The sequence below is a fragment of the Salvelinus sp. IW2-2015 genome, linkage group LG15 (assembly GCF_002910315.2).
Source record: "Salvelinus sp. IW2-2015 linkage group LG15, ASM291031v2, whole genome shotgun sequence".
NCBI lineage: Eukaryota > Metazoa > Chordata > Actinopteri > Salmoniformes > Salmonidae > Salvelinus > Salvelinus sp. IW2-2015.
In genome coordinates, this window is record NC_036855.1 from 36,966,967 (window position 1) to 36,987,056 (window position 20,090).

A 20,090-nucleotide genomic window follows, 5' to 3' on the forward strand; every position below is an offset into this window, starting at 1 on the left:
TACAGGTGTGAACCCATGTGAACCATTGAAGGTCATTGAGACCCCCCAGTCTGTTGTATTATAGATATCCTCAGCTGCCTGGCAGATATGTCCTTTCCACACAACCTAATCCTTAAATTAATTTTCTCCCCTGTGACATTCTGCACAGCTATACAAGGACACAACAAGTCTACCTTGCATATGGCAATCACTGAACTGGATTGACCTGGTAATCCATATGCAAAGTGAACTTCTTATGTCCTTGTTTAGCCGTGCCRAATGTCACAGGAGAGAAGATACATGTTTTTTAGGCATAAATGTATAAAGATATGACAAAAACAAGTTTATTCTGTCCTTAATGCACTTCACATTATTTTACCTCCGTTAATCCAGACTGTGCACAGAACCTTCCTTGGTTATGATGAAACAACTGACATGCACTTAAAATAATTATGTTTCTGGTACTGAAAACAAAAATATGATGTAATGTTCATCTGGTTACTGGAATGTGGATTTACTGATCAACATTAAAATGTTAAATCAAACAGATTCAGGGGTTACAGAATACAGTTTAGGCTAATGAATGATTTATTCTATACACTAATATCCCTGCTTTAAATGATGAAGAGACTGACTAAAATAGAATGGATTCAAATTACTCCCATTGATCAGTGTTGTTTGACAGCGGCCGGGAATGAGTTCGGCTTCTATTCCAGTGCCTGAGTGGCTATATTATTAGAAATGATCCCTCAACCTTAATTTGAGGACGTGTAGATGTAATTACCTTCATATGATATGAGCATTTATGGGAATGGAACTCTGCAATGGAAAATCTTTGTTGCGTAAAATAAGTATCTTTCGTAAATACTAATCTACCAAAGTACTTTGGTTTATTCCTCTTCAGAAAACAAAAGGAGGATTCAAGAGCAAAGATGGTTTTAGACATGTCAAGTGTCCTCTTAGTGAACTTTTGTTTTYTTAAGTACTCCTAGAAATACAGTATGAGAAACAGGACATAGGGTAACGTGGGGTGACTAGCCCCTCCTGTCCAATTGATGACACAAAAAAGCAATGTTTGCAGAAGAAAAATGGTATGTAATTGATGGGCATGCTTAGGCAAACAAACTATGACGGGAAATAAGTGGCTATAGTTTACACTTCATAGTTAATTAATGAAATGTATTTTGTTTTTTAGAAAAGGGGTGTTTTTCCCCCCAAGCGATTGTGGTAACGTACAGGAACTCAAGTCCTTCTGTTCTCCCGATCTAGAATGGTGACCGCATTACCTCCAGAGATAATTATCTTTGGTTATTGTCACTGTGGTGTATATTACCCCCGAGCTGACATCACGACGTCTCAAGGAACTACACTGGATTTTGTGCAAACTGGAAACCACATATCCCGAGGCAGCATTTATTGTAGCTGGCGACTTCAATAAAATAAATCTGAGAAAAAAGCTCCCGAAATTCTAACACTAGTTCTCTGTTACACACGAGAGAATACGCTTGACCATTGTTTCTCTTGCTTCCAGGATGGCTACAAGGCCCTTCCCCGCCCTCCTTCCCCAAATGAGATCAAGCCTACATCCTGCTTCTCCCCGCCTATAGGCAGAAACTTAAGCATGAGGCAGCTGTGGTAAGGACTGTTCAACGTTGGTCTGACTAATAGGAATCTATGGTTCAAGATTGTTTTGATCAGGGGGACTGGTCCATTTTTGGAATTGTATCGAAATATACTATGACTCAGAGACTAGGTTCATCAGGAAATGCATAGAGGATGTTGTTCCTACTGTGATGATTAGAACTTATCTATCCACGGTTTTTGGTTTGGATAACAAAATTTGTGCAAAACTGAAAGCGCGAACCACCGCATGGAATCATGGCAAGGTGACTGAGAACATGGACATGTACAAACAGACCAGCTATGACCTCCTTAAGGCAAAATGACAGTACAGGGACAAAGTGGAGTCCCAATTCAAAAGCTCCGACATGAGAAATGTGGTAGGGACTCCAGACACTCAGGTACTACAAAGGAAAAGCCTGCCACGATGTGGACACCGATGCCTCTCTCCGGAACAAGCTAAACACCTTCGCCCGCGTCGAGGAAAACACAGAGCCGCCGATGTGGGCTCCTGTCGCTCACGAGGACTGTGTGCCCTGTGGCCGACGCGAGTAAGCCATTTAAGCGTGTTAACCCTCGCAAGGCTGCCAGCCCAGACGGTATCTCTAGCCACGTCCTTGGAACATGTGCAGACCAGCTGGCTGGAGTGTTTGTGGACATATTCAAATCCCTCCTTCTCCCAGTCTGTTGTCCCTACTTGCTTCAAAATGTCCACTATTGTTTCTGTATGCAAGAAAGCAAAAGGTAACTGAACTAAATGACTATCGCCCCTTGGCACTCACTTCTGTCATCATGAAGTGTTTTAAGAGGCTAGTTAAGAATAATTTTACATCCACTACAATTTGTATACCGCCCCAACAGATCCACAGACCACACAATCGCCATTGCACTGCCCTATCCCTCTTGGACAAGAGGAATACCTACACTACCGTTCAAAAGTTTGGTGTCACTTAGAAATGTCCTTGTGTTGTAAAAGAAAAGCACATTTTTTGTCCATTAAAATAACATCAAATTGATCAGAAATACAGTGTAGACATTGTTAATGTTGTAAATTACTATTGTAGCTGGAAACGGCAGATTTTTTTATGGAATATCTACATAGGCGTACAGAGGCCCATTATCAGCAGCCATCACTCCTGTGTTCCAATGGCACATTGTGTTAGCTAATCCAAGTTTATCATTTATTTTAAAAGGCTAATTGATCATTAGAAAACACTTTTGCAATTATGTTAGCACAGTTGAAAACTGTTGTGCTGATTAATGTAGCAATAAAACCGGCCTTCTTTAGACTAGCTTAGTATCAAATCAAATTTCATTGGTCACACACATGGTTAGCAGATAATGCAAGTGTAGCGAAATGCTTGTGCTTCTAGTTCTGACAATGCAGTAATATCTAACAAGTAATCTAACAAATTCACAACAACTACCTTATACACACACACATTTAAAGGGATGAATAGAATATGTACATATAAATATATGGATGAGCGATGGCGTGCGGCATAGGCAAGATGCAGTAGATGGTATAGAACACAGTATATACATATGAGATGAGTAATGTAGGATATGTAAACATTATTAAAGTAGCGTTATTTAAAGTGACACCTTTATTAAGTCCATTTATTTAAAATGGCCAGAGATTTGAGTCTGTTGTTGGAGAGCCTCTCTATGTTAGTGATGGCTGTTTAGTCGCTGATGGCTTGAGATAGAGACTGAAGAACAGCTTCTTGGTCCCAGCTTTGATGCGCTGTTCTGACCTCGACTTCTGGATGATGGCGGGGTGAACAGGCAGTGGTTCGGGTGGTTGTTGTCTTGATTATCTTTAGCCTTCGTGTGACATCGGGTGCTGTAGGTGTCCTGGAGGGCAGGTAGTTTGCCCCGGTGATGCGTTGTGGACAGACCACACCACTCTGGAGAGCCTTGCGGTTGAGGGCGGTGCAATTGCCGTACCTTGCGGTGATACAGCCCAACAGGATGCTCTCAATTGTGCATCTGTAAAAGTTTGATTGTTTTAGCTGACAAGCCAAATTTCTTCAGCCTCCTGAGTTTGAAGAGGCGCTGTTGCGCCTTCTTCCACGCTTCTGTGTGGGTGGACCATTTCAGTGTTTGTGATGTGTGCACCGAGGAACAAAAAAAAAGAAATCCACCATCTACACTACTGTCCGTTGGTGGGATGGGGGGGGTGGGTGCTCCTTTGCTGTTTCCTGTAGTACGATCATCTCCTTTGTTTTGCTGACATGAGTGAGAGGTTATTTTCCGGACACCACACTGAGGGTCTCACTCCTCCCTATAGGCCGTATCTGGAGCATCAGCTTTTGTGGGTTCGATTACAGGCTCAAAATGGCCAGAAACAAAGACTTTCTTTGAAACTCAGTCTTGTTCTGAGAAATGAAGGCTATTTCATGCAAGAATTGGCCAAGAAACTGAAGATCTATAACGCTGTGTAATACTCCCTTCACAGAACAGCGCAAACTGTCCTAACCAGAATAGAAAGAGTGGGAAGCCCGCGTGCACAATTGAGCTAGTATTACAGTATTAGTTTTGGAACAGACGCCTCACAAGGCATCATTGGGGCACACTGCTGTCTCTGGTTGGAAGCAATTTCCTGCAATTCTATTCATTCTGCCATAGGGTTTTGTACTGTGTATTTAAATAGTGTTTTCGCACATAGCTCATTATATATGTATATGCTGTGCATTGTATTTGATTACACTGTTTAAGCCTACATATATATTTTTTAATACTGGATTATACACTGCTCAAAAAATAAAGGGAACACTTAACAACAAAATGTAACTCCAAGTCAATCACATTCTGTGAAATCAAACTGTCACTTAGGAAGCACACTGATTGACAATACATTTCACATGCTGTTGTGCAAATGGAATGACAACAGGTGGAAATTATAGGCTTGGCAAGACCCCAAAAGGGGAGTGTTCTGCAGGTGGTGACACAGACCACTTCTCAGTTCCTATGCTTCCTGGCTGATGTTTTGGTCACTTTTGAATGCTGGCGGTGCTCTACTCTAGTGGTAAGCATGAGACGGAGTCAAACCCACACAAGTGGCTCAGGTAGTGCAGTTCATCCGGATGGCACATCAATGCGAGCTGTGGCAAAAGGTTTGGTGTCTGTCAGCGTAGTGTCAGAGCATGGAGGCGCTAAGGAGACAGGCAAGTACATCAGGAGAACGTGGAGGAGCGTAGGAGGGAAACAACCCAGCAGAGGACGCTACCCGCACAGGTCCGCTTGTGAAGGAGGTGCACTGTCAGAGCATGCAAATGACACAGCAGGCACAAATTGTGCATATGTCGATATTGGTTAAAGGGTTGAGGATCTAATCTCGGTACTAATGGCGTCAGGCTACCTCTGGGCGAGCACATGGAGGGCTGTTGCGGCCAAAGAAATGCCCACCACACCATGACTGCCCGCCGCAAACCGGTCATGCTGGAGGATGTTGCAGGGAGCAGAATGTTCTCCACGGGTCGTTCCAGACTCTGTCACGTCTGTCACATGTGCTCATGTGCTCAGTGTGCTGCTTTCATGTGAACGAGCACAGGGCGGCCAGTGGCGAATTTTGCAATCTTGGTGTTTCCGGAATGCAAATGTCCTGCCGGTGTTGGGCTGTAAGCACAACCCACTGTGACGTTGCTGTCCGTGCCTCATAGGGAGTTGGTTTTCTGAAGTTTGTGAGCAGACACATGCACATTTTGGCTGACTGGAGGTCATTTGTGCAGGGCTCTGGCAGTGTCCTCTGCAAACGGGCGAGGTAGCGGTACCTTGTGTGGGTTGTTGCCTCTACGTGCCTCACGACGTCTCATGGATGGTACTGGCTGTTCCTGGTAGGCCTATGCTTCTGGACCTACGGCTGACAGAACAGGCAAACTGTTCCACAGCGTGCATTGATGTGCATCTCTGGATGAACTGCACTACCTGAGCCAATTTGTGTGGGTGTGACTCCTGTCTCAATGCATACACTAGGAGTGAGAGCACGCGAGCATTCAAAAGTGACCAAAAATGCAGACAGGAGCCTGATAGGACTGAGAAGAATTGTCTGTGGTACACCTGCAGGATCACTCTTTTTTGGGGGTGTCTTTGCTAATTGCTATAATTTTCCCTTTTGTCTATTCCATTTGACAAAGCATGTGAAATTTATTGTTCAATTAGTTGTTGCTTCCTAAGTGGACAGTTTGATTTTCATAGAAGTGTGATTGACTTGGAGTCATTGGTGTTGTGTGGGGGGGGGTGGATGGAGGGGGTGGTGGGGGTCTTGGGGGAGTTATGGTGAAGGGACGAGGGAGGGGGTGGGGGGTAGTGTTCCCTTTATTTTTTTGAGCAGTGTATATATATATCTTGTTACATAACATCTTGTTACGTTACATAACATTGATTAAATATACTTTTTTCCTCATCACTCTACACACAATACCCCATAATGACAAAGTGAAAACAGGTTTTTTGCCCCCCTCACCCTTTGCTATGAGACTCGAAACGGAGCTCAGGTGCATCCTGTTTCCATTGATCATCCTTGAGAATGTTTCTACAACTTGATTGGAGTCCACCTGTGGTAAATTCAATTGATTGGACATGATTTGGAAAAGGCACACACCTGTCTATATAAAAAAGGTCCCACAGTTGACAGTGCAAAAACAGAGCAAAAAACTAAGCCATGTAGGAACAGTCCCTAGAGCTCCGAGACATGATTGTGCTGAGGCACAGGTCTGGGGAAGAGTATCAAAACATTTCTGCAGCATTGAAGGTCCCCAAGAACACAGTGGCCTCCATCATTATTAAATGGATGAAGTTTGGAATCATCAAGACTCTTCCTAGAGYTGGCCGCTCGGTCAAACTGAGCAATCGGGGTAGAAGGGCCCAATGGTCACTCTGACAGAGCTCCAGAGTTCCTCTGTGGAGATGGGAGAACCTTCCAGAATGACCAATCAGGCCTTGATGGTAGATTGGCCAGACCGAAGCCCCTCAGTAAAAAGGCACATGACAGCCCGCTTGGAGTTTGCTAAAAAAAAGTACCTAAAGACTCTCAAACCATGAKAAACAAGATTCTCTGGTCTGATGAAACCAAGATTGAACTCTTTGGCGTGATTGCCAAGCGGCAAGTCTGGAGCAAACCTTGCACCATCCCTAGGGTGAAGCATGGGTGGCTGCATCATGCTGTGGGGATGTTTTTCAGTGGCAGGGACTGGGAGACTAGTCAGAATCGAGGCAAGGATGAACAGAGAAAAGTAGAGAGATCCTTGATGAAAACCTGCTACAGAGCTCTCAGGACCTCAGACTGGGGGGGAAGGTTCACAATCCAACAGGGCAACGACCCTAAGMACACAGCCAAGAGTGGCTTTGGGACAAGTCTCTGAACGTCCTTGAGTGGCCCAGACAGAGCTCGGACTTGAACCCGATCTAATATCTCTGGAGAGACCTGAAAATAGCTGTGCAGCGACACTCCCCATTCAACCTGACAGAACTTGAGTGGATCTGCAGAGAAAAATGGGAGAAACTCCCTGAATACAGGTGCACCAAGCTTGTASCACCATACCCAAGARGACTCAAGGCTGTAATCACTGCCTAAGGTGCTTCAACAAAGTACTGAGTAAAAGGGTCTGAATACTTATGTAAATGTAATAGTAATAAAATTTAAAAAAGTGACAAATTCTAAAAACCTGTTTTTGCTTTGACATTATGGGGTATTGTGTAGATTGCTGAGGGAAAAAAACTAAATAATATGGTTGTAACATAAAATGTGGAAAGGGTTGGCTCTGAAAACTTTCAGAATGCACTGTATTTCTGTAGATATATTGATGATTTATAAAGCCAGGCAGTTAGTTACCCTACATGACGTTCTAGATCAGGGGTGTCAAACTCATTTTGCCACGGAGGGCTGCACTTTGCTGTCAAAATGTGCTTTAGTTTCGATGACTGTTAGCAAGCTGGACAGAGTAGAGAGACTAACTGTAGGTCCATTATCATATATACACAGTTTTGATTTAGTTTGAGTCATTGCCAGGTCGATSGAGATCGTTTTTCCCCTGAGAAAAAAGAGATCTATAAACATAAAATAATGATTTACTCAAACCACCCCTGTCCTAGATGGTTCAAGAGTAACAAAGGGTTGAGAGAGAGAGAGAGAGAGAATACTCTTATGAGCATTGAGAGAGAAGTGAGTTCTTGAACATTTACCTACGGCACCAGAGATGTTATTGACAATAAAAGATAGCATGAAAGAGGAATGACTCAAAAACATAGAAGAGAGAGAGCGAGAGGAAGAAAGAGAGCAAGAGGAAGAAAGCGAGAGACCAAGAGAATGAGAGACATAGAATTGGAGAGGAAGAGAAGGCTGGGAGAAAGGCAGTCTAAGCTGGTCCTCCCAGTGCCAGCAGCACACACCACATCAGCAGAAAGACTAAACATCTCACTGACACGTCGACAGGATTCATCTTCAAGCGAGCACTACTCTGACGTTTTTTGGAACCACCGTATGTAGYGTTTGGTCTTTTGTGACATGATAAGATCTGAAAGCTGCTGACAGGTAGCAGTTAGTTCACCATGTGACGTCAGTCACTWCCATACCAAAAGCACACTGTCGACTAGACAATACCTAGAAAAAAAACGATTTAAAAGGTTTCTTCATGTTTTAAATCAGATCTTAGTTCACATACTGTTAGTGTAAAAAGGCCCTAAGACTTGCTGTGCCAGTCTAACATCAAGTCCGTACGCTTGTTGAGACTCAAGCACAGACCTCTACAGASGTCAGATTGGGTGAGACGAGAAGAGGCAGGTGATATGAAGAAACTACATTGTCACGCGCCGAAAACCAACGCCTTCGGGAGAAGGCACAGACTTGCCCTGGTCGCGTTGTCACAGTTACGCTCCACCGCTTCTAATAAACCTAGGCAGAACCTTTTAATTCAGCCCTCCCTCTTCCCCTACTCTTGGGGCAGCGGCAATACAACAAATTCGACATCTCCACCGCGACAAAGCAAATCGATACAGGCGKTCATGCATTTATTATGAGCATTTCCTACAGAGACCAACACTTTAAAAAGTCAACCCTCTAATTATCAATTATCATTGAGAGCCTTTTAAAATTGTGCTTCTGGTATTCCAAGTGGCATCTTTTCCAAGAGCTAGACATAGCCTCTGGTTTCCTTGAACAGTCAGAAGCAGCATCCTAAATGGCGTCCTAGTCGCTATATAGTGCACTATGGGCCCTGTTCACAAGTAGTACACTATATAGGGAATATGGGTTYCATTTGGSACTCTGCGGAATGTCTACACTTTGTGTGATGCCAGAGCTATATTCTATCCAAAAGACTGGAGAAACAAACCCACATATCTACATTAAAATTAACAATGGAGTCTCTCTCGGCCAAAATTACACGGTCTGGCACAGGGACAAAGCTTCCCAATGGCCTGAAACCACTTCGCTAGAAAACAGAATGCCCTAAATGGCTTCTCTCAACAACAAACATTTTTTTGGGGGGGACATTTAGCCATAAAGGTGAAAGTGTGTTCAGGACAGGAGTGCCAGCACAGCACATCTCCTTTAGGAGCTGAATACTATACAACTGTAGTTATCTCCTCTACAGTCCTAACATAATGCTGCCATATGGTTAGCCAGTGTGTTCAGGACAGGAGTGCCAGCCCAGCAGATGTCCTTTAGGAGCAGTATACTATACAGCTCCATTTCTCTTGTTTCCACACAGTCCTAAAAATCAGGTTCTCAATTCTACAGCTTTAACAGAAGCCAGCTCTCATCTCTCTGCCCTTCTATCCAGCTCACACATACCCAGGTTGATTCCAAAAGAGAATGTCAACTGTTAAAAACAACTGCTATTACACAGTCTGCATGACAACTTGTCATTATTACATGCTRCTGTACATACGTTTCTACATACCAGATGTTATAACGTCCTTATATAATTTACCAAACTGTCACATTATTACATTGAATGATGGGCGGCATAACCATGTCACATGCAGTTATAGTGTGTGCACAGGCACCGTGAGTAGTGACATTTGAGGTGTTATAAAACAGTTCTGAATGTGTTTGATACTGTCCTACATGAGTTGAGAGTATCACAAAACCATTCAGGATCTCCAAGAAACATGGGCAAATGAGAGCACAGATGTATTTAGGATTATTTATTTTTTTGGACAAACAAAACAAACTGCTCTGGAACATAACAGGATGTGACAGCTGTGAAAAAAGAAAAGTGTGCAGGCTACTGTAACAATTACATAATATGGGTAGTTAGTCAGGTAGCCAGCCCACTAAGTAATTGCAACATGTAGCTCTATGGGAACAGGGTTAGAGAGCCCTGCTCTACACAGTCCAAACAAAGTGTTTTGTTTGACAGTATAGAGCCCCACAGTGGAGGTGTCATAATACCCAGAAAACCTAGCAGTCAAAAAGGGAAATAGTTCCAATCGTTTTTTCACCAGTCATTTTCCCATAGGAAATTTTATAAACATTTGAATTAAGGGCTGTGTTTCGTGTAGGCTTACCCTGGCGTGATGTTTTGATAACCATGTAAATTTCTCTCAGACAGGGTGACTTTTATCAATATATTCAGCTCTAGTTACCCTCAGATTCTGTAAAGGCTAATCAGCATCAAAGTAGACATCATGCAAGACTACAAATCCCTGCAACCTCCTGCAAGTCATTTTAGCTGATACCTTTGCTATTTAAAACTTGCACAACAAAGTTTACAGAATTGTCAATTTAAATAAATGTATTTATTCATACTAAATTTAGCTAACAGATATTTAATCYAGAGATTCTTACCCTTGATTTGGCAGTCTCATCATGGAGTTTGTAGTTCTTTATGATAGCCAGATTAACAAGCTAATTAGCATTTCATTTTGGGGGTTAATAGAGGCAAATATATTGATAAGTCACCTTGCCCTAGAGAGATWTACACGGTTACCAAAACTTTGCGCCAGGTTAAGCCTACACAAAACACAGCGCTAATTGTAAATGTTTCTAAAATCACYTTTGGGAAAAATGTATGATGGAAGAACGATTGGAACCATTTACTTGTTTGACTGCTAGGTTTTATGGGTATGACGAGTCATACTGTGGTACTCTATTGCCACTAGCTAGCCATTCATTCACCCGTAGGGCCACGGCATGAGCACRAGCAGCCYCACTGTGCCTCCATCGATGCATAGCTAGATGGCTAGCTATTAGCTGACTAGCTATAGGAGGAATCCCGAATTATAAAACTGACGTTGCAGCACATCACACAATACATTCYCCCTATGAGCCCTGGTCAAAAGTAGCACACTAGAAAAGGAATAGGGTGCAATTTGGGACACAGCCCAACTCATTGATGCCTGTGCTTAAGAGCTCACATCAGTAAATCCAGGTTCATGTTGCCTGTCAAACACAGCAGCACTAAGACCAGTGGCAGGGCTATGCCGCGCACTTGCACTCACTGCTACCCTTTTCATATCACAGATGGTATCACCTCTCCTGTGCCCGGGCCAGGGAAACAGGGATGAAAGGAATTAATCAAGGTGGTGAGAAGCACTGTTAACAGTCCTGCACTCAAATAAAGCATGCTAAGTGAAAACACAAACGATCCTGGAAATCAGAGTGGAAACTCAAAGCACAACATGTGCTCTGCTTCTGTTCTGAGGAGCGAGATCATGCCATACCATGAATGGCATAGAAAATCATCATCTTCACAGAATGCAATCTACTTGATTGGGTTAAACATGAATTGACACAGATCCGTGTTCATTATGTTATATAGTACAGTAAAATGTATTTTTGTGTAGCAATTGTCGTGGAATTATTCTAATCAAAGGAGAGACTTAGATTTCTTCAAAAACATTCAAACTTTATTTATAATTACTGCAGTAATGGAACGTTAACAAGCACCCCAATGGTGTAGAGTTAAAGCCCAAATAAACAGGATTCGGTTACAACTCTTTATAGTCTTCCTGAGTCCTTGTGACRAAGAACAGRTATGTTGAAATTATACAAAAAGGTACATTGTGCTCTCATGCAACAGACATCAAGATTTACATTGCGGCAAATATGTCTCTAGTTTATTTACTGCTTGCTTACACAAAAATACTAATGCAACCTAGAATACTAAATCCTTTCCTTAAATAAACAGGTGGTTGGTTCTCCCTGTTACCGACAGACAGGCACACAGACACTAATCATGGTTTGGAATGCAATGCAGTCTTTAGGTTATCACCAAGCCATCGTGAATCTACTTGTCAGCRTTAAATCTCAGGCTTCTCTCCYTTCACACAGACACATGAAAGTTCTAACAATCCTACTGTGTTGCCTCTAAGAAAAACAGACAGTGTGAGTACTAATATAGGATTACATTCTAATATAAGAGTAATGTGATTAACAATGTTGTAATTCTACGACACAATCTATAGAGTATTTGTGGTGTTGCTTCTTAGTTCTTTGCATGTTTCTGAGTTTTGTTGATTTTAAGAATGCTTTTGATTCCATATGGCATAATKGATAATATTACAAAACCCTCCAAAGTGGCGTTGGGGGTAAAGTATACAACATCATAAAATCTATTTATTTGAACAACACATGTAGCATTAAAATGAACAATAAAACTATAGAGTTTTTTTGCACGAGGGCGAGGGGTGAGACAAGGGTGCAGTTTAAGTCCAGCATCTATATCAACGAACTAGCAGTGTTGTTGGACCGATCTGCAGCCCCTGGACAAACCCTCAAAGATGAGGTCAGATCCCTGCTCTATGCAGATAACCTTGTCCTACTGTCACCAACAGAGCAAGGTCTACAGGAACAACTTAACATTATTTGGGAATACAGCATCAATTTACAGAAAACCAAAGTTGTGATTTTCCAGAAAAAGGACAGGAATCAGAGCAGCAGACACTCCTTCAAATTAGGAAATACCATGGTTGATCATGCCCAATGGTATAACTACCTGGGACTAAAAATCAGTGCCTCTGGTGGATTTGGTCTAGCAGTGAATGCACTAAAAAAGCCTGCAAAGCAATTTACTCCATAAAACTACATTTCTCAAAAATAGATATTAATATCCAAATCTGGTGCAAAATATTCAATAGTGTAATTTTACCAATTGCACTATATGGAAGTGAGGTTTGGGGTCCAACCTGTAATTACGATTATGAGCTTTGGGAGAAAAACCAGACAGAAAATCTACATACAGAATATTGCAGAATTATCCTAAATATCCAAAAGAAAGTACCAAATAATGCATGCAGAKCGGAACTCGGACGATTCCCTTTAAATTGTAAATATAAAGAAAAGGACACTAACATTTTGGCATAATTTGAGATTAAGCCCCAAAACATTCTTACAATTCAAAGCACAGGAAACCCAAGAGCTGAACCCTGAAAAGAGTCCCCTATGTCAGCGGTTAAAAACACTAAACAACCCTATTATTCAAACAAGGAAATTCATCAAATTGTTACAAAAATGAAAACCTACTTGACAAATTGTGAAAATGAAACAAAAACACAGAACAAAATTGCTATTTGGCAATCAAAAGATAATACAAATGGGCAGAATATCTCTACTCTGTCAGAGATACAAAACAGAGACCGATCCTGACCAAATACTGGCTCAGCGACCACCAATTAGCGAATTGGGAGACAATTCGAAWAAAGGGAGACACAAAAAGACAGGGCTAACCAAAGAGGTGTGGTCCCTGCACGCCAGGGGAGGTAGAGACAGAGATGCACTTTTTCCTCTACTGTGAGAAATACTCCCAAATAAGATCATATTTTTATCAATAAAATATCTCAATCAATTCCTAACTTCTGTGCATTTACTAATAACATAAAAAGGTGGGAATTATTCTGGGTGGGGGGGGGAAAACACAAATCTGTTTCCATTGATCATCCTTGAGATGTTTCTACAACTTGATTGGAGTCCACCTGGGGTAAATTCAATTCATTGGAGATGATTTGGAAAGGCACACACCTGTCTATATAAGGCCCCACAGTTGACAGTGCATGTCAGAGCAAAAACCAAGCCATGAGGTCGAAGAAATTGTCCGTAGAGCTCCGAGACAGGATTGTCTCAAGGGACAGATCTGGGGAAAGGCACCCAAAAGAATGTCTGCAGCATTGAAGGTCCCCAAGAACAGTGGCCTCCTCCATTCCTAAATGGAAGAAGTTTGGAACCACCAACACTCTTCCTTGAGCTGGCGCACCCAGCCAAACTGAGCAATCGGGGGAGAAGGGCCTTGGTCTGGGAGGTAACCAAGAACCCGATGGTCACTCTGACAAAGCTCCTTTGTGGAGATGGGAGAACTTTCCAGAAGGACAACCATCTCTGCAGCACTCCACCAGTCAGGCTTTTATGGTAAAGTGAGCAGACAGAAGCCACATGACAGCTTGATTGGAGGCAACTAAAGGACTCTCTTACCATGAGAAACATGATTCTCTGGTTTGATGAAACCAAGATTTAAGTCTTTGGCCTGAATGCCAAGCGTCACATCTGGAAGAAACCTGGCACCATCCCTACGGTGAAGGATGGTGGTGGCAGCCTCATGCTTGTGGGGATGTTTTTCAGAGACAGACTGGGAGACTAGTCAGGATCAGGGGAAAGATGAACGGAGCAAAGTACAGAGAGATCCTTGATGAAAACCTGCTCCAGAGCTCTCAGGACCTCAGACTGGGGTGAAGGTTCACCTTCCAACAGGACAACAACCCTAAGCACACAGCCAAGGCAACGCAGGAGTGGCTTCGGGACAAGTCTGAATGTCCTTGAGTGGCCCAGCCAGAGCCCAATCGAACATATCTGGAGAGACCTGAAAATAGCTGTGCAGTGACGCTCCTCATCCAACCTGAGAGCATGAGGATCTGCAGAGAAGAATGGAAGAAACTCCCCAAATACAGGTGTGCCAAGCTTGTAGCGTCATACCCAAGGAGGCTGTAATCGCTGCCAAAGGTGCTTCAGCAAAGTACTGAGTAAACAAAGTCACGTTGTCATTATGGGGTATTGTGTGTAGATAAAAAAAAAAAAAGGTGTCTAACATAACAAAATGTGGAAAAAGTCAAGGGGTCTGAATACTTTCTGAACACACTAAGTGCTGGAATTAGTTGGCAGGGGTCTTTGATTTAACATGAGTGTTTTGACGTATTTCTAATACCTTTTAAGACATATGGTAGATGTTGTCGAAGACACCTTTTCCATCTGTTTGACCAGAAATCAAAGCTTTTGCTTATTCCAAATGTTTTGGCTGGAAAATGGTTGACAAACCTTAATAAAACAAATTATAATATATGTATGTGTGAGAGAGAGATACCGTAGACTCTGAGCTTTCATTGACACCCAATACGACATGGTCATGGGTCCTTTTACTTGGAAATGACCAGAACAATCACAATGGGGATCAGTTGCCAAATATTCTAGAGCATTGCATATAGAAATGCCATGAAGAGCTGATATGATTCCTTACTCTATATGTCAGAGGCATGTTTGTTCTACATAGAAATATACTTTATATTTTCCAATTAAAACATCCCTTTTTCAAATCTAAAAAAGCCTATGATCTGAAATTAATAGTATTATCTATTTTTGAGTTTGTGTAGGCCTAGAGGCCTACCATATGTTACCTTTTGTAGGGAACGCGCTAACACCTGCGCATTAATATGTTTAAATTGACAGCACATGACATCATCCACATCGGGATCAACTTTCAGAAATGTGCGCACAACACGCAGACTTAAATATTAAAAGAGCTGTTCTTACCTTGCATGCATGCGCTCATAGCAACGAAGGTTGCAAAGACAGCAACCTGGGTTAGAAGCGTGGCGGCGGTTCTCGGTCGGTGATCGACACCTCTTCTCGGGGATGGCATACTGCAAGGCGCTCTTACAACTGATACAACTGAGCTGGAGATGGGGAGTCAGGGTTGATCATTCCCCCATCCCCTTAGAACAGAAAGAAGCTTAGGAAAGGTGCTCAGCTTTTGTAAATATGTAGTCAGAATGCGGAGTAGAAACGGCGCTCAGTTGCAAGTACCAGATTCGGTAATAGAGCGCTGGTCAACGATTTCGTCTGCTATGTGTTTTGCGCAGGATCCCATTATGTCGCTTTATGTGTGACGGTTGAAGAAACGAGTGAGGGCAGGGCTGCTGTCTGTCACAGAGTTTCTATGGTGTTGTGAGAGAGTTACGTAGATGTCGTCACGATGCGCGCCTAATCAGTTTTACCGTACGCACAGCCGCAAATACAAGCCACAGTACCGAAGCCAACAGGTGCATTTTAATGGACTATAGTGCCTCTAGTGCCTCCCCGGTTCTGAGAGAAATGTGTTCATAAAAAGCTCTTTGCTATTTTTTAAAGGATTAAAATCATCTGTATAAGGGCACACCGACGATTCATACATAATATGACACCAAGGTTACATAATAAAAGGCTGAAATAGATAAATTAAGTCTGGAATAGAGATTCAAAACATTGTTCCATTTAATTATGTGGCTGAACCAATATCTCTTGAAATAGTATCATTTTTAGAGTGTTTTGTTTGTGGAAGATCAATACTTAATGTGGGTTATACATATTATATATTTGTAGTAGGCCTATAGTTTGTAGAGCAGGGGTATTCAACTCCTACCCTACGAGGTCCGGTCCAGAGCCTGCTAGTTCTGTTCTATCTGATAATTGACGGCACCCACCTGGTGTCCCAGGTCTAAATCAGTCCCTGGTTAGAGGACAGAAATGAAAGGAAAAAACACAGTGGAACTGGCTTCCAGGTCCAGAAGTGAATTTGAGGGCTCTAGTCTGTACCCCTCAAACTCAAAGCCAGTTCCACTGCATTTTTTCATTGTTCCCCTCTAGACAGTGACTGATTTAGACCTGTGACACGAGGTGTGTGCAATTAATTGTGCAATGCATTTTCAGGTCGAACAGAAAACCAGGACGCTCCAGACTTCCTAGAGTAAGAGTTAAGTACCTCTGGTCTATACATTTGGCATTTCCCAAGACAACATTTTTAAACCACAATTAAATCTATGGCAGGCTACTACATTGTCCTATTCTGGAAGGTGCAACGATGCAAGGCATAGTAGCAAGTCTCTCTTCAGACTAACTGTAGATTGTGCCCAGATGGAAATATGACAGTCAATGTGAATGCAAGACTAAATACTGCTCCACTTGAACCCAACAATCATTTAAAAAGGGGCAATCTGGGATTGGTCCATCCATTTTCAAAATTTGAGAGTAGTTCAAATTTCTCCAGTCCCATCCCTGAGCTGTTTAACAAAAAAAAGTGGCAAGATGTCCATGTTGTTTTTCAAATTCCGGACTGCCCCTTTTAACAAACCGTTGTGTTCCAAAGGAAAAACATACAGACAAACATATTGAATCAACAATGATTTATTATCAGTAAGAGTCCTTTGTATAACMTTGAGTAAAATAAATCTAAAAGTACAGGCATCAAAAGGGAAGTAAATGCAGAGTGCAATACATAATAAATACAAATAATTGAGGAGATCATATTACGTGTATCAATGAAGGCACTGAAGAGAAAGTAAAAAATAAAAACTTGTCACAGCTGCTAAGACAAGCATCTGTGGAAAGACTATATGATAGTGAAAAGGGTCAAAAAACGTATGAAGTCAACATGGCATTAAATACATTATGTACAGATGCTTTCTCTGTTGGGAATAGCTCAATGTTATAACTGAGATATTCATATCAATAAGAATTTGTCAAATATTAAGGACGACATATCAAATACCATTACTCATTTGCCTTGCTTTCCATGTCTTGCGATAACAGAACAGTTAACACATCAATATGTTTGACGGATTGTCATTTCAATTTGAAATAGAACACAAAAAGTACTTTGAATGAGATGCTTTCTAGTATTTCATAAGGCACTGTTACTATAGAATTGCTTGCACAAATTGCTTGCTTCCCAGACACCTTTTCGACATATCTCAATAAATACACGCCAGAAGAATATTATTGTAGGTTGATGCACAATTATAAAAGTATTGGAATTACTCTGATAGAAAAAGAGATTCAAAAACTGACAGGAAAATTCAGAGTAGAGAGCAACTGTACGAAAGTAATGAAAGCACACCAATAAGATGCCAACAAGGACACATATCAGTCGTTGAACCTATTGGAATAAATACTCTATGATTTTGATTTAGCCATGGCTAGCTATACTGTAGCTTTGCTCATGTTGTCATGGTCCACTAAATACAATTGAACACAAACTAGATAAGTCAGACCCTTGACAGCTTTTGGATTCAGGGTAAAGCCAATTCAAATGGTTGAGCAGTAGTGCAGATCATAGAGGACAAATCAGTGATGATATTGAACGTTATATACCCCACCAAGAACACCTGAAGTGTGTGAGTTAATTTCATATTTACAGCACACCATAATATGGACACAACTGGGTCTTTTTATTGTGCTCATCATTCACTACCCAGTGAATATATAGTAAAAAAGGACAATGGAGTGAGTTCCTAACCTGATTCCAGATCAGTTTGTGGCCTTTAATTCCAAAGCTGTCATTGTCAAGCCATGTTTTTTTTWATGACAATGAATGACAGTGAGAGTTGGCATGAGMGCACAAACATCTGGCACTCAAGCTACAATGCACATGCTGTCAATTGGAATGTGGACGTAATCTGTCAAAATATAGAAACAATAGGAAAACAACATATACAGGCATTGAAGTTGCACCTGAAACCCGATCAATGTACATACAGACTGATGATTTGGTAGAGGTGGATAATATTGGTGAAAAAAAAGTAACTTATTTAAGAGAATAATCTTGAAGACRAAAACTAAGCAGTAAAATTATTGGCAAAACTACTGTATACAAACCATTTCCATTGATGAAATTGTCTATGCTATTGTGAGATTAATTGTGTATAATATCCCGGTCTTGGTAAAAAAAACAAAATCCAAATTGTCACCAGCATACAGCCCAAACAATGACTCATTCCACACTGCCTTCTCGGAGTCCTTCTTCTATCCCGTCACAGAGTCCTTCTTCTGCGCTGCTGCTCCCTCCTGGGCCACAGTCACTCCCTCTCCCTCTGCCTCAGGGATCACCTCTGCTGCCTCTGGCTCCTCTGTACTGGGGGCAGCCTTCTCCACCGCCTCACTGGTGGCATGTGGAGGCGGAGGGGGCAGGGAGTYCAAATCCACCGTGGGTTGTGGATTTGCTCTCTGGACATCTGAAGTGCTCTCAGTGCTCTCCGACTCCTCTGGCATTGGTGCAGGGACAGGGACTTTCTCCGTCTCCAGGGCTGTTGTCGTGGCTGCAGGAATTTCTGTTGGTGTGAGTGCAGGCACTAGGAGCTCTGTGTCCAGGGCTGTTGGTATGGGTGTGGGGATCTCCTCTTGTGCTATGGGTGTTACTGCTACTGCCTCCATCTGCGTTGAGAGTAGGGAAGATACCGCCTCTGAACTAGGAGACGTATCCTCTTGGGTTAGAGCTGCTGGTGCCGAAGCCTCTTCCTGAACTGTTTTCAGAGATTCCTTCTCTTTGCTTGAGGGTACACTACTAACCTCCTGGCTTGAGGGGGACACTTCTACTGCGGTCTCCTGTGAAACTGCAGCCACCTCCACGCCTGGCTCGCTGTCCTCTTCCTGCACAGCATTCTCTATCTCCTGTATGGCACTCTCGATGGCTGATTCTGTGTTCTCCTGTAAGGAGCTCTCAATCTCTCTGAACTTTTTCTCACGCTCAGCATCCTGGGTCACATCCTCTGAGATTTTGGTCTGCACCTCTGGGGCCACACTCAAGATTGTCACCGACTCTCCTCCTTTCAGGACGGAGCCGTTCGTTAGGGCAGGGGATGGACTGTTCTCTGGCTGGACAGGAGGTGGAGGGGCTTTCTTCTTTTGTTTTGAAGTGGTTGCATTATCTTTGACTGGATCCTGGTGGATGATCTCTGGAGACGATGGAGCGTCTGCGTCCTGGTCCTCCCCCTCTCCCTCCCTCTCCTCAGGGATGCCGTCCACACTGGGCACCTCCAGGCAGGACTCGTTGACCAGGATGGGGGAGCCATCCAGCTGGATCATAGAGACCACCTGCTTCATCCTGCGCCTCCTATGGGCCTCCCCAGTATCACCAGTCTCCTCCCCCYCATCTTGTCCCTGCCCTTCCTCCGGTTCTGTCCCGTACTCCCCAGCCCAATCGATGGCAGTGTTGTCCCCCAGCAGATGCAGGTTGGGGTCACTGCTGGTCAATACAATGCTGTCCCTGTACAGGTTGTGTCTCCTCTGGACTGCTGCCTCCTTCACAGCTACACAGGGAGGAAGAAAGAAAGGATAGAAAGAGAGAAAGAGAGAGAGAGAAAGGTCATTAAGACATTGTCCACCGGAGGTTCGTTCCATTTAATTTCAGAAAGCCATGACACCCACCATCTCAGATTGTTCTGAAATGGTTTCTGTAGTTGCATTATTTGTTTTAACATTATATATGTATTTCAATATTATTTTGTTGAAAGACAGGATTCATGTAATA

The 20,090-nt window shown here is 42.6% G+C and overlaps 2 protein-coding genes across 2 annotated transcripts in view; both read right to left on the reverse strand.

Moving 5' to 3' along the window:
* LOC111975210 (neural proliferation differentiation and control protein 1-like) overlaps positions 1 to 15,713 on the reverse strand; it is a 56,174-nt gene extending 40,461 nt beyond the window's left edge. Inside the window, exon 1 of the mRNA XM_024003444.2 lies at positions 15,341 to 15,713. Within this exon, the coding sequence (XP_023859212.1) occupies positions 15,341 to 15,449 (109 nt within the window). The 5' untranslated portion in view covers positions 15,450 to 15,713. The remainder of the gene's footprint in view (positions 1 to 15,340) is intronic.
* Positions 15,714 to 18,334: 2,621 nt separating this feature from the next.
* Positions 18,335 to 20,090, reverse strand: part of LOC111973870 (protein Niban 2) — a 56,684-nt gene continuing 54,928 nt past the window's right edge. The window contains exon 14 of the mRNA XM_024001309.2: positions 18,335 to 19,869. Within this exon, the coding sequence (XP_023857077.1) occupies positions 18,587 to 19,869 (1,283 nt within the window). The 3' untranslated portion in view covers positions 18,335 to 18,586. The remainder of the gene's footprint in view (positions 19,870 to 20,090) is intronic.